General features: G+C 45.1%; 1 protein-coding gene across 2 annotated transcripts in view; it reads right to left on the reverse strand.

Annotated features, from left to right (window-relative positions):
- MREG (melanoregulin) overlaps positions 1–13369 on the reverse strand; it is a gene marked incomplete at its 5' end in the record, with an annotated part of 56432 nt that extends 43063 nt beyond the window's left edge. The window contains one exon of one of the 2 annotated variants that reach the window (XM_081096312.1): positions 12993–13369. In XM_081096312.1, coding sequence (XP_080952438.1) covers positions 12993–13087 — 95 coding nt within the window. Of the gene's footprint in view, positions 1–12935 lie in introns of both variants that reach the window. The other variant, XM_081096313.1, reaches the window with a different exon arrangement.
- Between the last annotated feature and the right edge of the window lie 963 nt (positions 13370–14332).

The raw sequence follows: 14332 nt of genomic DNA on the forward strand, positions 1-14332 counted from the left end.
TGTTCCATAGGTCCTTGGAGCTTTCTCAGCGTTTAACCCCCAACTCATGACTTCCCTCAGCACCCGAGGTGTGACCTACCTCCCAGTGCAGGAAGGAAGACACGGGCCCCTCTTTTCTGGCCCTGCTCCTTGATGGGCACCTACCCCTCACGCCTTCCACTCCCGTGGCTGAAACAGAGCCCTGTGTAATAGTGTTTCATGCATCACTTTAAGTGCTTTAAAGGCTGGAAGATGGTCCTGACAAGACCCCAGTGATGTAGGCAGGGGAAGGAAGCATTATGTTTTATTTCTTCCGCTGGGGCTCAGAAAGATTAGATTCGGTCCTAGGTCCCTTCTCTGCTAACATTCACTCCCAGTCATGTCATTGTGGCTTTAAATACCATCTTCATGAGCAAGGCTCCTAAATCTGACCTTGTATCCCCAGCTCGGATGGTTCTGTCAAATCTGAGTCTTATATCTACCTGCCTTCTTCCCATGTCCACGCAAATGTCTAACGGAGAGTTCAAGAGCCAATTACCTGCTCTTCCCACCAAACCTCCCACCGGCAGTCTCCCCTCTCAGAGGATGGAACCTGCATCCTTCAGATTGCTCAGGCCAAACCCTTCAAGTCATCCTTGGCTCTCTCATCCCTGACACCTAATCTATCAGAAAATCCTATTGACAATACATGTTAAAATGTCTACCTCTACCCCTACCGCCTGAGTCAGAGTGTCAGTGTCTTGCATAAGAAGTCCTGAATCTTTTTTTTTTACCACTGATCTACCTCCTTCTACCATTGCCTCCACCAATTCTATTCTCAAGACCACCACAGTTAAGATCCTTTTAATATGTAAATCAGATTACAGCGAGGGGGGGGTGGCGGGGGGGGGGGGCTCAACACCCTCTTCCCCACCCCCCACCCCCTCAGGGGGCTCCCACCTGACTTCAGAGTATAAGCCCCTCTGTGGTCTCTAAGGCCTCTCAGCAGTTCCCTGCACTCACCAGTCATGCCCATCTCAGGCCCTTGCATGGCTGATTCATCCACCTGTAATGATTTCCCGCAGATATCCACATACCTTACTCCCTCCCCGCCTTCAAATCTTTGTTTACACACCTCCTCCTCCTCGGTGACACCTACCTGAAGCAACCTATTTATAATCACAAGCATGCTCCCTGCATCTGCTCTGTCTTCCTCCTTCCTACACACTTATGTACCTTCTGATTTACTTATTATGTTCACTGTTCACCCCCATCACCACAATAAAAGCCCAGTGAGGACAGGATCTGTATCTATTTTGCTCAGTGATGTATCCCCAGGGCTCAGAACAGGACCTTATACTTAGTGGATGCTGGATAAATATTTGCTGAATGAATGAACTGGTGTTTCCCCAGGTCACAGGGCTGTGAATGGTAGAAATGAGGCCAGAACCCCTGTCTCCAGACTCACAACCTCTTCACATGTGACCTGGTTACATTTATGAAGGCGGGGCTGGCTCTTACTCTTCGGGAGGAAAGGACAAGGAGCACCTATTTGATGTCAAGTGGTAAGCAGAGCTCTAAAGGAATACACGGGAATAAGGGACCAACCGAGAGGGGCGGGTACTGTTTTAAAGAGGATGATCCTGGAAGAGCTTTCTGATGCAATGACTTTGAACAGAGACCTGAGTGAATAAAATGAGGGAGTTACCCATACAGGTAAAAGGAGGAAGAACAGTCCAGGCAGGGAAGACAAGAAGTGCAAAGTCCTGAGACAGGCGTATGCTTGAGGACCCAGGAGGTGGCCAGGATGGCTGAAGGATGAACAATTTCACCTTATGTGCTGACTTTAAAATCTAAACTATGCGGAATAGCCCTGAACTGGAAACCGCCCAAAAGTCCATCAACAGTAGAAGGAGCAAATAAAATGAAAGGTCCTACAAAGCCATGAGAACCACAAACTAAGCTACACATGGCAACTTGGATAGATCTCACCAAGAACACACACAGTTTGATCCCATTTATGTAAAGTTTAAAAGCAGGCAGATCTATCCCTCTCCCTTTCTCTCTGTAAAAAAATCAATAAAATGTTTTTGCCCTAACCAGTTTGGCTCAGTGGATAGAGCGTCAGCCTGCTGACTCAAGGGTCCCGGGTTCGATTCCGGTCAAGGGCATGTACCTTGGTTGCAGGCACATCCCCAGTTAGGGGGTGTGCAGGAGGCGGCTGATCAATGTTTCTCTCTCATCGATGTTTCTGACTCTCTATCCCTCTCCCTTCCTCTCTGTAAAAAATCAATAAAATATATTACAAAAAAAAAAGCAGGCAGAACTAAAGTACATAGTTAAGGTGCATAAATAGGTGGTAAAGCTATAAAGAAAAGCAAGAATCAGAGACATAGAAGCATAGAACAGACTGTGGATGGGTGATCAACCAAAAATATATATTACCCATGGACAATAGGGTGGTGAAGGTCTGGGGCAGGGCGGGCTACAAGGGGGTCAATGGAGAAAAAAAGGGGACATATGTAATACTTTCAACAATAAAGATTTAATTTTAAAAAAAGAAAAAGAAAAGCAAGAAAATGACTATCACAATGTTCTAGATATGATCAGGGATAGGGAATGTGGGGCTGGCGATAGCTATCTCTTGCCCTGGAGTATTCACTTGATAGTTGTTTTTTATACTGTACATGTTCTTGTATGTCTTTAGTCTCTGATATTAAATGTACCAACACAAATTTTTAAAAGTTAATGAAAAAAATAAGTGAGAAGCGATTCAGTAAACTCTTACCACATGTCAGGCAGTATAGGGGTTCATTAGACACATACTGTCTCACCAATTATTTCCTGAAAAGGCACAAAGGAAGAGGGTGCACAGTATGTAACTGGCCCAGAACAAATATTTATTAACCAGACCAAAAAGGACATCAGCCACTGACAGAATAAACGGTTTTACCCAACTTTTAAGCAGAATTTACTTTTTAAACAAAGTGCATTGATAAGATCACCTTAAGATACCTAGAGACTAAAAAGTTCCAGTAAACCTAGATCACATGACGTGTAAGAGAAAGAAATGTTATCTCCTCGAGAACTTCCACCGTTGCTAAGACTGACTAATGCAAGTGACGAAAGGGGGAAGGGCTATTGTAGGGGACCTGGGAAGAAACCTTTAAAAGTCATCCTTTTATGGATTTGGAGTGGCTGACATCTTGGTAAAGAAAGCACTGATCTTGAACTCACTGGACCTGAGGCCCCATTCTGGGAACAGCACCCATGACCCTCCCCTCTTTCTCCTCTGTCCTTCAAGAAGGTACAAGTGCAAGCTTTGGAACGGGCCCTTCCGGGAGCCACGCGCTCCTTCCTGTGGCAGGATCCCCTGCGCCTCTGCTGTTGCTTCCTGTGACTCACCGCTGGCCCTGGGCCGCAGGCTTTGTGACCTGCAGCTTCTGCAGGGGGCGAGGCTGACCTGAGGCAGCTCAGGGAACCCAGCTGCATCATAGGGGGGGGGGGGGGGGAGTCAGCCATTTGGGCCCCGGCCTGAGCGATCTCACTGACACTAACACATGAGCTAACATTTTCTCAAAGCCCTTCCAAGGGCAGAAGACAATTTGATCTGCTCTGAGGTCATGTGAGTCCACACTGTGAAATGAAAAACTCACCACATGTAGAAGATGACTCCTTCTAGGGGGTGGGGATTCGCTTTTAAACGTCTTAAACCCACCACCCTTCCCTCCCACTGGCGCCTGGCCTCACCAGCCTTACTACAGAAAAGTGGGGCCGGTGTTTCTCAACCCCAGTGGCACAACTTGTGTCATACTTTTGACACAATTTCTCACAGGAGCAGCTAGTTACACACGCTAGGAGGCTCTGGAATATAATAGGATCGAATCCCAGCTCTGCCATCTGTGCCTCCGAGAAGCTACTGAAGCTCTTGTGCCTCAGTTTCTTCATCTGTCAAGAGGAGATCGAGACATAATGACTGGTGCCCTCATTATTCCCAGATTCTGTATTTGCAAATTTGCCCACTCGCTAAATTCTCTCTGTAACCCCCAAAATAACAGGCCCGGTGTTTTCATGTGCTTGGGGCCCAAGTTCCCTGCTGAGGTCCACCAATGCTCGGCTCTGCTTCCTTGTTCCAGCTTTCATACTGCAAATGAGTGTCCTTTGGGTGGACTATCTAGTGTCACTTTTACCCCCATTTTTGTGCTTTTTGTTGGTGATTTCGCTGTTTAGAATAGGCCCAAGCATAGTGGTAAAATAAGTGTGTTAGATAAGTTTCATTCAGGCCTGAGTTACAGTACTGTTGGCAGCAAGTGCAATGTTAATTGGCAACAGCTATTAAATTAAGTGTCTTTAAGCAGAAACACACATGAAACAAGGTGTGTATTGATCAGTTGACAACTGGCTAGCAGGAATCTAACCCTGGATTTCCCCTTTGGAGCAATGGTTCGATATTCTTTAATTCAGCATTTGTGGTGACTAATAGAACATAACTACTCCCAATAACAAGAATCGACTGACCTCGTAGGGTTATGGCAAGGATTTAATTAATAGATATAAAGCACTTACAGCAGTGCCTAGTATACCTTAAGCACTAAGTACAACCTACAAAGGCTCAGGAGGAATGGAAAAGGGAAGGTGTAGGGCATGACCTTAGTCTCCCCCTCTTCTGCATGCTCGATGCACTCACACGGGACTGTTTCTTTATGGTCAGGGAAATTCAATTCTGGTGCCCACACTCACAGGCCCAGATCAATTCCTCCTCAGAACCGCCCCTCTCCGTGGGCATGAAACAACCATCAAGGGCACACCGAGGTGGTATTTTATTTTTCCCTAATGAAAATTCTAGGCATGGAGAAAAAGAAAACAGTGACGTCCTGTTCTCTGTTCACTGCCCACAGATAAGGTGCGGAAACTCTGTTATCAGTAATGGAAGCTGCGGTGCGCATTGAGAAGAGCAGGGAGCAAACAGATTTGGAAGCTCATTCCACGGTTCGCTGAGGTGGCTTACAGAGCCACAATGAAAACTCAGTCCTGGTTGTTACTTCTCCCCTTTTCTTCCCTTGCTTTTGACCGGAAAGTGGTGGTGCTTATCAGTTATTAACTGCCAGTAGAAATTAGAGAGTGAGAATTACATTTCCCTGAAACGGTTCAAAGGAACCATTGTGAACGATGACTTAGCATGTAGTGTTTACACTGTACCCCTTACACATTCCATTTTAGACTCTTCTGGGCCTGTATTGGATGTTGTGGGGAAGCACAGGACTTGGTCGGAAAGTCTGAAAGGTCGGAGGCCTCTGGGGGACCTTGGCAAAGGTGCCAGCCCTGACTTGACTTTTCCAAACAAGTCTGAGCCCCCAGTGTTTTACTGGGATCTTTATGTTTAGCCTTCAAAATGGCCTTGTTTGAAAGACACTACAGATGCAGGTGTTTTCTCAAGGATGCTTACCCTGCTGATAGTATCTAATAGTTCATTTTAGTTCAAGCTGTTGTTACAACAAAAGCCTTATAAGGAGGCAGGCGAACAGGGTTACTTGGTGGCTATAGCCAAGTAGTCCCTTAGCCTCTCTTTCACAGAAATGTGTGTCAGCGTAATCATTCATCCATCATTCAGAGTCTGCCAGTCAGCCCCGACAGGATGTCCTATGGCAGTAGGCTTTATGCTGCCAGGGCACTTGGTTATCTCTCCGCTTAAAGGTGACTGACTGCAGGTGTGCCTCCCAAATCATATAATTACCAGGGCCACATGCTCAGGTGGCTTTGTGTATGGTAGTAGCATGCTTTTATCCCTGATGGAAAGAGCCATGCTCTAAAAGTAAAATAAAAACCAATGCTTTAAGCTCAAACATTTTCCCAAAAGTACCTTGTAATAGGTTGGATAGTGTCCTCTAAAACTTTATGTCCAAGTCCTAATCCGAAGTTCCTGGGAATGTGACTTTATTTGGAAATAGGGGCTTTGCAGATGCAATTAACTTAAGGATCTTGATATGAGATCATCCTGAATGTAAGGTGGACCCTAAATCCAATGCCTGGTGTCTTTGTAAGAGAAGAGAGCGGGCATTTGAGACACAGAGAAGGAGAGTCATGCAAGAAGACAGGCAAAGATTGAAGCCACCAGGAGCCACCACAGGCTGGAATCAGCAAGAAATGCTTCTCCCTAGAATCTCTGGAGGGAACATGGTCCCGCCAACACCTTGATTTCAGACTCCTGGCCTCCAGAACTGTGAAAAAATACATCTTTGTTGTCTTAAGCTATCCAGTTCATGGTAATTTGTCACAGTAGTCCTAGGAAACTAGCAATCCATATCCCAAATGTTTCTTTTAATTAGTAACAAGAAATCCTAAACCAAAAAGTCATTCACTATTCTAAAGACAAAATGCTCAATGATCTAACCATTCCAAAAACAACCCATCAGCATTATTACCCTGTTATCCTGGCATTAGAAATGACTACTCAGACTTTTCCAAACAAAAAGCAGCCCTGGGAAGCTGCCGGGAGCCAGTCCATCCTTGCTGTTTCAAAGGACCTGGCATATATGGCATACTGTTCTTAAAATGTTTGCTCACCTTCTTGGCACTATGTGTTTTAACCAAGGTCTCTGAGAAAGGTTGTTTCCCCAGGTAGGGATTTTCCCCTGAAGTTAGGGAGGGAATAAAACCTCTTAACTAAATGCCAGGTGGGTAATTAATCACTTTAACTACGAACAATCATGCTTAAGCTACATAATCTTTACTCCCTGGAATGGAGATAAGAAACGCCCTAACCTTTGAAATAGAGATTGATAGGATTGGAATCAACTGGTATAAATACAGATGTAATAAGTCAGAACAGAAGAGAGACAGAAATTGGCACAGAACCTACACAGAACGTTCTCTAGAGACAGAAGAACTTCGCTGGAAAGAACATGGCAAAAGATCCTGGACAGAAACTGGCCTCAGAACCTAGAGACAGAACCTAGCGAGAGAACATAGCAAAAGATCCTGGACTGAACCTGACTACAGAAATTGGCAAGAGAACCTGACTAGAACCTGGTGACTGAACCTGGCTGGAGAACCTGGACAGAACCTGGCTGGAGAACCTAGTGAGGGAACATGGCTACAGAACCTGGCTGGAGAACCTGGAGAACCTGGCTGGAGAACCTAGCAAGAGACCATGGACACAGAACCTGGCTGGAGATCCAGACCAGAACTTGGCTGGAGATCCTGGCTAGGCTGCTGATCAACTGAACGCTGTCTCCGTGTCATTCCTTCTTCGCCGACTCCGTCCACACCTTTGGGGACCCCTGGACCCGCTGGGGTTGGACTCCGGCAGGAAGCTAAAGAATCGAACCAATGGTCATGATGAACATCTCCTGGGCCTTCAGGTTCCTCCCAGGACTACAGCCAGCCTCACTGCCGCTGTATTCCATGTCACTGACGTCTGTTCTCCCCAACTTACAGAAGAAGAAACAAAGCTTCCAGGACATTAAGAGATTTCCCCAGGGACCCCACAGCTGGTTAATAGCTGGGTCGAGGACTCAGGTTTCCTAACTCCCATTGGGCTTGGTTTACAGGGCCAGATTGCTTCCACATCTGGGGGGAAGAATTATACAAATACGGACATGGAGGAAGGGAAAAAGAAAGGGGCCAAACGGAGAGGCACTAAGACAAGTGATCTCCACCAGTCTCTAGAACACAGACATTATAAGTTACTTTTAAGAAATATTAGGCAGTTTTCTGAATTTTCTACAATGCTAGGCCTGAATTTGAACAGACACGGATTCACATTCCCGCTCTCTGACTTCTCAACTGTGACTCCGAATCAATTATTTAAACGCTCTGGGATCCTCATTTACAAAATGGGGACAACATCTATCTCATTTGGTCATAGTGACGATTAAATCACAGAATGTGTGTAAAGAAATCTCACTTAGGCAACAGCCTACATGAGGGAGCCACCATCTATTTAAAGTTAAGAATGCTAAACACAGATTCGTCACCCTTGGAGGTGGGAGCCGGATGTAGTAATACAGCGGTAAAGAGAGGGGCTTCAACTCTATTGTTAACGTTTTCTTAATCGGATCCTGGGTATATGGCTGTTTGCTCTATCATTCTTCACAATGTTCTGTTTTAAATGCATTTTTTAAAGTTGCACATAGAAAGAAATTAACAAACAAACAGCCATCATTATCATTTTATTAATGGAAAAGTATTAATGTACTTTCTACTGCATGCTGAGCACTGGGCTGGGCACAAGAAGGGATACTAAGGTGAGTGAGATTTAGTCCCTCCGATCTGGCAGGCATTCTGGCACCCACATTACTGTAAGAGCAGGTAGAATGAGGTACGTGACCCTGGGGGGTAAAAAGAAAGAAGAGACACCATAACTGTTTGGGGAGACTTTCCAAGGTTTCACCACAAAGGTGGCAACTGAAATGGGCCTTAAAAACAGAGTAGAATCTTAAGAAAACAAACGAGATGCCTAGCTAACAAGTATGGCATTGGCAAAGCCATCAGGAGGGAAGTGGCACGATTAGACGGATCACAGGCAGAGACCAGAGAGTGCAAAATCAGAGAAACCAGGGCAGGAGGAAGTGTGAAAGAAGGCACGGGGATGGTCAGCCCAGAGGTATTCCGTGTCCACTGAGACAAGAACATCAGACTGCTTTCTCTTGTAACTTTCAAGAGAGCAATGTTCATGTAATTGTACAGGGGGCGGAAAACAGATGTCATCATGAGGGGGTGGTAAAGGAGGTGGAGGGATAGCTGATCACTTTCAAAGACACATGTACCTGACACAAGGTAAACAAAGGATGGTCATTGAAGGCCCTGGTAATATCAGGATGGAGTTTTAGTCAGGGAGGCCTCAAGATATTTCTAGCGAAAGGAGGGGGGAGGGGTGAACTAGTGGGACAGAGAGAACTACAGATGCAAGCAAGATAAGAGACAGACATTGCCTCCACATACTGGGCTCCAGAGAAAGCAAAAGGAGCAAGGTCAAAAACCTAAGTGGCATTCTCTGATTGGCAAACAAGATGAGACTAAGAGTAATTTTTCTTAAACTAACAGGAGTCCCCAGTGCATTTTCCAAAAGGACTGGGGATGACCGTGCACACAAATGGCAAATGTCCCCCCAGATACACCTCTTCCAGGTATAAGATATTTCACATCTTGTATGAAATAAAACTTGAAAACAATTGTTTTACAATTAGAGCAAAGATAATATAACATGAAGAATGAAGTTCTCAATAAAATAAAAATTAAGGCCATCTGCCCAGATGATTTTACCACATCAAGATTTCAAAGCAAAGGAAGAAAAACCTCATAGACCAGAGGTTCTCAACCTGTGGGTCGCGACCCCTTTGGGGGTCGAACGACCCTTTCACAGAGGTCGCCTAAGACCATCGGAAAACACATATATAATTACATACTGTTTTTGTGATTAATCACTATGCTTTAATTATGTTCAATTTGTAACAATGAAAATACATTCTGCATATCAGATATTTACATTACGATTCATAACAGTAGCAAAATTACAGTTATGAAGTAGCAATGAAAATAATTTTATGGTTGGGGTCACCACAACATGAGGAACTGTATTAAAGAGTCGAGGCATTAGGAAGGTTGAGAACCACTGTCATAGAAACAAATAACAGTATGATGATGAAAAGGGCATGGGGAAAGTAGAAGACGGTAAAGGGGGGATAAATGGTGATGAAAGGAGACTTAATTTGGAGTGCTGAAAACAATATAATACACAGATGTATCATTGTACACCTGAGACCTATATAATTTTATTAACCAATGTCACCCCAATACATCCAACAAAAATATTTTTAATTAAAAAAATGATTTCAAACCAGCCACTTTGGAAAATATTCTGGCAGTTCCTCAAAAAGTTAAATGTACAATTTCTATATGACCCAGCAATTTCATTTCTAGGTATATAATCAAAGATTACACAAGTACTCATAGAAGCATCCTATATAATAAAAGCTTAATATGCTAAGTGTCCAGTCATCCAGTCAGCCATTGAACCAATCAGAGTAATATGCTAATGACATGCTAAGGCCGCTCAAGCATTTGCTATGATCTGACCTGACCACTAGGGGGCAGGCAGTCGACCGGTTGACCAGTCGCTATGATGTGCACTGACCACCGGGGGCAGATGCTCCAGCTAGTCGGTTAGCTTGCTGCTGGGATCCAGCCGATCAAGACTGAGCAAGACGCCCTGACCGGTTTGGCTCAGTGGATAGAGCGTCGGCCTGAGGACTGAAGGGTCCCAGGTTCGATTCCGGTCAAGGGCATGTACCTTTGTTGTGGGCACATCCCCAGTGGGGTGTGTGCAGGAGGCAGCTGATCAGTGTTTCTCTCTCATCTATGTTTCTAACTCTCTATCCCTCTCCCCTCCTCTCTGTAAAAAATCAATAATATATATATGTATATATATAAAAAAAGACTGAGCGAGACGAGCTGGACACACCCTGGAGCCCTCCTGCGGTCCCTCCCAGGCTGGCCAACCTCCCACTCCCCTCCCCGGCCCCGATCCTGCACTGGTGGGGTCCCTTGGCCTGGCCTGCACCCTCTTGCAATCCAGGCTGAGGACCACCCACTCCCACCCCACCCTTAGTGCATGAATTTTGTGCACCAGGCCTCTAGTTATTTATAAAAGCCAAAAAGTAGAAACCACCCAAATGTCTACCAATTGATGAATGGATAAATAAAATGTAATATATCCAGGCAATGAAATATTATTCCAATATAAAAAGGAATGAAGTACTGACATGTGCTACAACATTATGAAACTTCTAAACATTATGCTACGTGAAAGAAGCCAGGTGCAGAAGGCCACATACTGTACATTTATACAAAATGTCCAGAACAGACAAATCTGTAGAGAGAAAGTAAATCAGTGGCTTTCTGGGGAGTGGGGCTGTCAGCAAGTGACTGCTCAGCAGTGTGGCTTCTTTTTGGAGTGATAAAAGTGTTCTGAATTAGATAATGGTAACAACTGCACAACTCTGTTAATATACTAAAACCACTAAATTTACACTTTAACAAAAATAAAAAAATAAATGAAAACAATGTTTTGCAAATGGATCTTTTGATCACTTGGGTAGGATAGAACATGAAGATACTGCCCGCCCCCCCCCCCCCACACACACACACATCACTACTCCACATGTCCATCAATAAGCTACTCTTCCCAAATACTGTTATATTGAAATGATGCCAGAATGACACTAAACCATAAAAGACCAGTCCACTCATAGTCACATGCTCAAAAGAATAGCAATAATAATTAATAACTAAAATTTATTAAATATTTACTATGTGTCAGACACTCTAGTAAGCACTTTACATGGATTAGCTCATTTCATTTCTCGCAGCCTTTTGGGTACATACTATTCTCATCCCCATTTTACAGATGAGGAAATTAGGGCACAAATAAATTTCATAATCTGTGTCAGGTCACCCAGTCTGGATTTAACCCCAGGCAATATGACTCATGAGCATTGTGCTATTCAACCTCAATTGACTTTGTCTTTTTTAAATCACTTGCAAAATTCACTGACTTCTAGTGTAAATCAAGGCAGGAGAGGGTGGAGATTTTAAAACAACCAAAAACTATAGACTCAAATAGTAATCCCAGACAGAAAATTAGAAAGACCCACGGCTCTGAGGGTGAGACCAAGCTGAGGGCTGCATCATGTGACAATGAACATTGCAAGTTGAGTGTGCAACTCAAGCATAAAATTCTAGATTTTACCCACTACATATGACTAGTGGTAGATTACTGGGTTTCTCCTGGTCCACAGTAATCTAATAATCTGAGTAAATGCTCCATCACAAATACAAACAAAAACATTGGGTATTATGTGTATGGTTGTTTGTGTGTGTATGTGTGTGTTTCACATATATATGAAACAACATGATATATGTTTACATACATGGGTGCTCACTACATCATGAGGGGCAGATGGTAAATTCCAAGTCCTAAATCACAGAACAGAGAGAGATGAATACGGGCAAAGTAATCAAAGAGGACTGTTGAGTAGGCCTTGAGAACTAGCATTTAGGAAAGGGAAGGAAGGTTAAAGGGCACTACTTGAGGCAAATTGGGAGAGAAAATGTTGGATTGCTCCTGCAGCGGCAAGGATGCCTGCCTGGTTAAATCAAGGAGTGTGCACTGTTTAATGTACTGGAAAATAAGAATGGACAGGCAGGAAGGGGTTATGTAAGATATCAAAGTCAAGGGGAGTGTTTGGACCTGATGGAGTAAGAGAAGTAAATCATGCTTTTCAAGTTGCGAAGCTTTATCGAATCATAAGAAACACTGGCTTCCATATTTGCTTACTCAACCCTGTTATTCACTGTATAGATTTTTTTTCTAATTTCATTTTAAATACTTTGTTTCGCTCACATCCACCCCCAAGGCATGGCCTAGTGGAACCTTCATTTCAGCAGAGTTAAAACATGATGGCTTAAAATCGCAGCCCTGAACAAAACCTTCAAAAGCTACTTAGCACATGACATTTTCTCACAATCGTTTAACCTGCAAAGTTAAACGATTTTACACATTTTTTAATGTGAAAAATATTTCCTTGTGCTCGGTCACTGAAATTATCTTCTTTCGGCAATAAAATTGAATGACAAGATATCCAACTTTCTTCCTGGGTGAAACACAAACTCACTTGGCCTACTGCACTGGACTAAACCTAGTTGTATATCATGGGACCCCTATGCGAACTCCTCCCCTGGCTTCCCTGCCCAGCAACTGCACCCGAATTCTTGGTACTTTCCACAGGCTTCCACCTGGATCTCAGGTGTCTCTGGGGATCTGTACTTTCAGGCAAAAAAAAAAAAAAAAAAAAAAAATCTTACCCAAGGAACAGGAATGTCCTGTAAGAAGGAATCAAGAGGTTTACATGGTGCTTCCGTGTGACCTTAAAGCAAGCCCACCTCCCTAACCCAGACAAGCGCGCAGGTATCCCCTCTCCGCGCTGCCGGCCGCGGCTAGGTCACCCCAGATCCCGGCCAGGGCGCGCACCCACCGGACGAGGGGCTCCTTTTCGGGCACGGCGGGCTCCTCCAGGCACTGGCACGGGCAGCAGCAGCACACGGTCCTCAGCCAGTCCCTCAGCCCCATGGAGAGCGAGCTGCCCCGCCGGCGCCGGGAGACTCCGAGGAAGCCGTGGGGGCGCGCGATCGCGGCAGGGGCGCGGCCGCGGGGCCGGCATCCAGGTGCGGGGACAGTCTTGGCCCGGGCGTCGCGGGCCGGTCCGTGCGCATCACGCCGCGGCGGGGGACGCGGGCGAGGCCGGAGGCGCCTCCGCGGTCCAGGATCTGCAGGGCCGTGCTCTTTCCTCCACTTGGGTTTTGTTTGGGGCGCGTGTTTTGTTGGGACTTTTTTTCTCTCTCTTTTAATTCCCCGGGCGCTAATTGGGGCGCATGCGTCCCGGAGGCGCCCCGCTGCTGCCCTCTAAGGAGGAAGCGGGCACTCCAGGCAGATGGCAAAATCCAAGGGCACAGACGCTCACCGGGCTGGGGAAGCAGCAGGAAAGCCCTCGGGTCACCGAGCGCGAGATGGGGCTGAATCTATTCCTAGGTTTTATTGGCTTCACTCCCGGAGGAAATAAAAGGTCCTCCTTCCCACCCCCAAGCCTTTAAAGCAGAGTGTGGGGCATTTTCACCAAGTCAGCCCCACGAAGAGTAAAGGTTAGCCCAAGAGTATGGATTGGCGCATTATAGAGGCTGTGGTGTTTTTTAAGTACTATGTTTACAACGGTTTTTTAAAATTGTTTGCAAGCCTCCCAGGTTTTTTTTAAATATATTTTATTGTTTTTTTACAGAGAGGAAGGGAGAGGGGCAGAGAGTCAGAAACATCAATGAGAGAGAAACATCGATCAGCTGCCTCCTGCACACCCCCTACTGAGGATGTGCCTGCAGCCAAGGTACATGCCCTTGACTGGAATTGAACCCGGGACCCTTCAGTCCGCAGGCCGACGCTCTATCCACTAAGCCAAACGGGTCAGGGCAAGCCTCCCAGTTTTTGACTGAACCCTCAAGGAAGGCAACCACTATCGTTAGTTTCTTGCGGTTTTCCATTGCTATGTATGTATTTATGTATTTGTTTATGTATGTATGCATTTATGCTTGTACAACTTTTTAGTATATGTACACAAATCCCTCTCCTTTTTTTACCCAAGCGGTGGCTTCTGCCCTGGCTTGTTTCACTCGGTATATCATAGAGACTGTTCCGTATATATAATCTTCCTCTACCATTTTAACAGTTGCCTATTATGCAGTCACATGAATGCCAATATGATATTTAGCCGGGCCCCTATGGGTGGGAATTTAAGTAAATGCCAGATGTTTTGTTATTAAAATAACG

The sequence above is a fragment of the Myotis nattereri genome (assembly GCF_964212035.1).
Source record: "Myotis nattereri genome assembly, chromosome: 7".
Taxonomy (NCBI): Eukaryota; Metazoa; Chordata; class Mammalia; order Chiroptera; family Vespertilionidae; genus Myotis; species Myotis nattereri.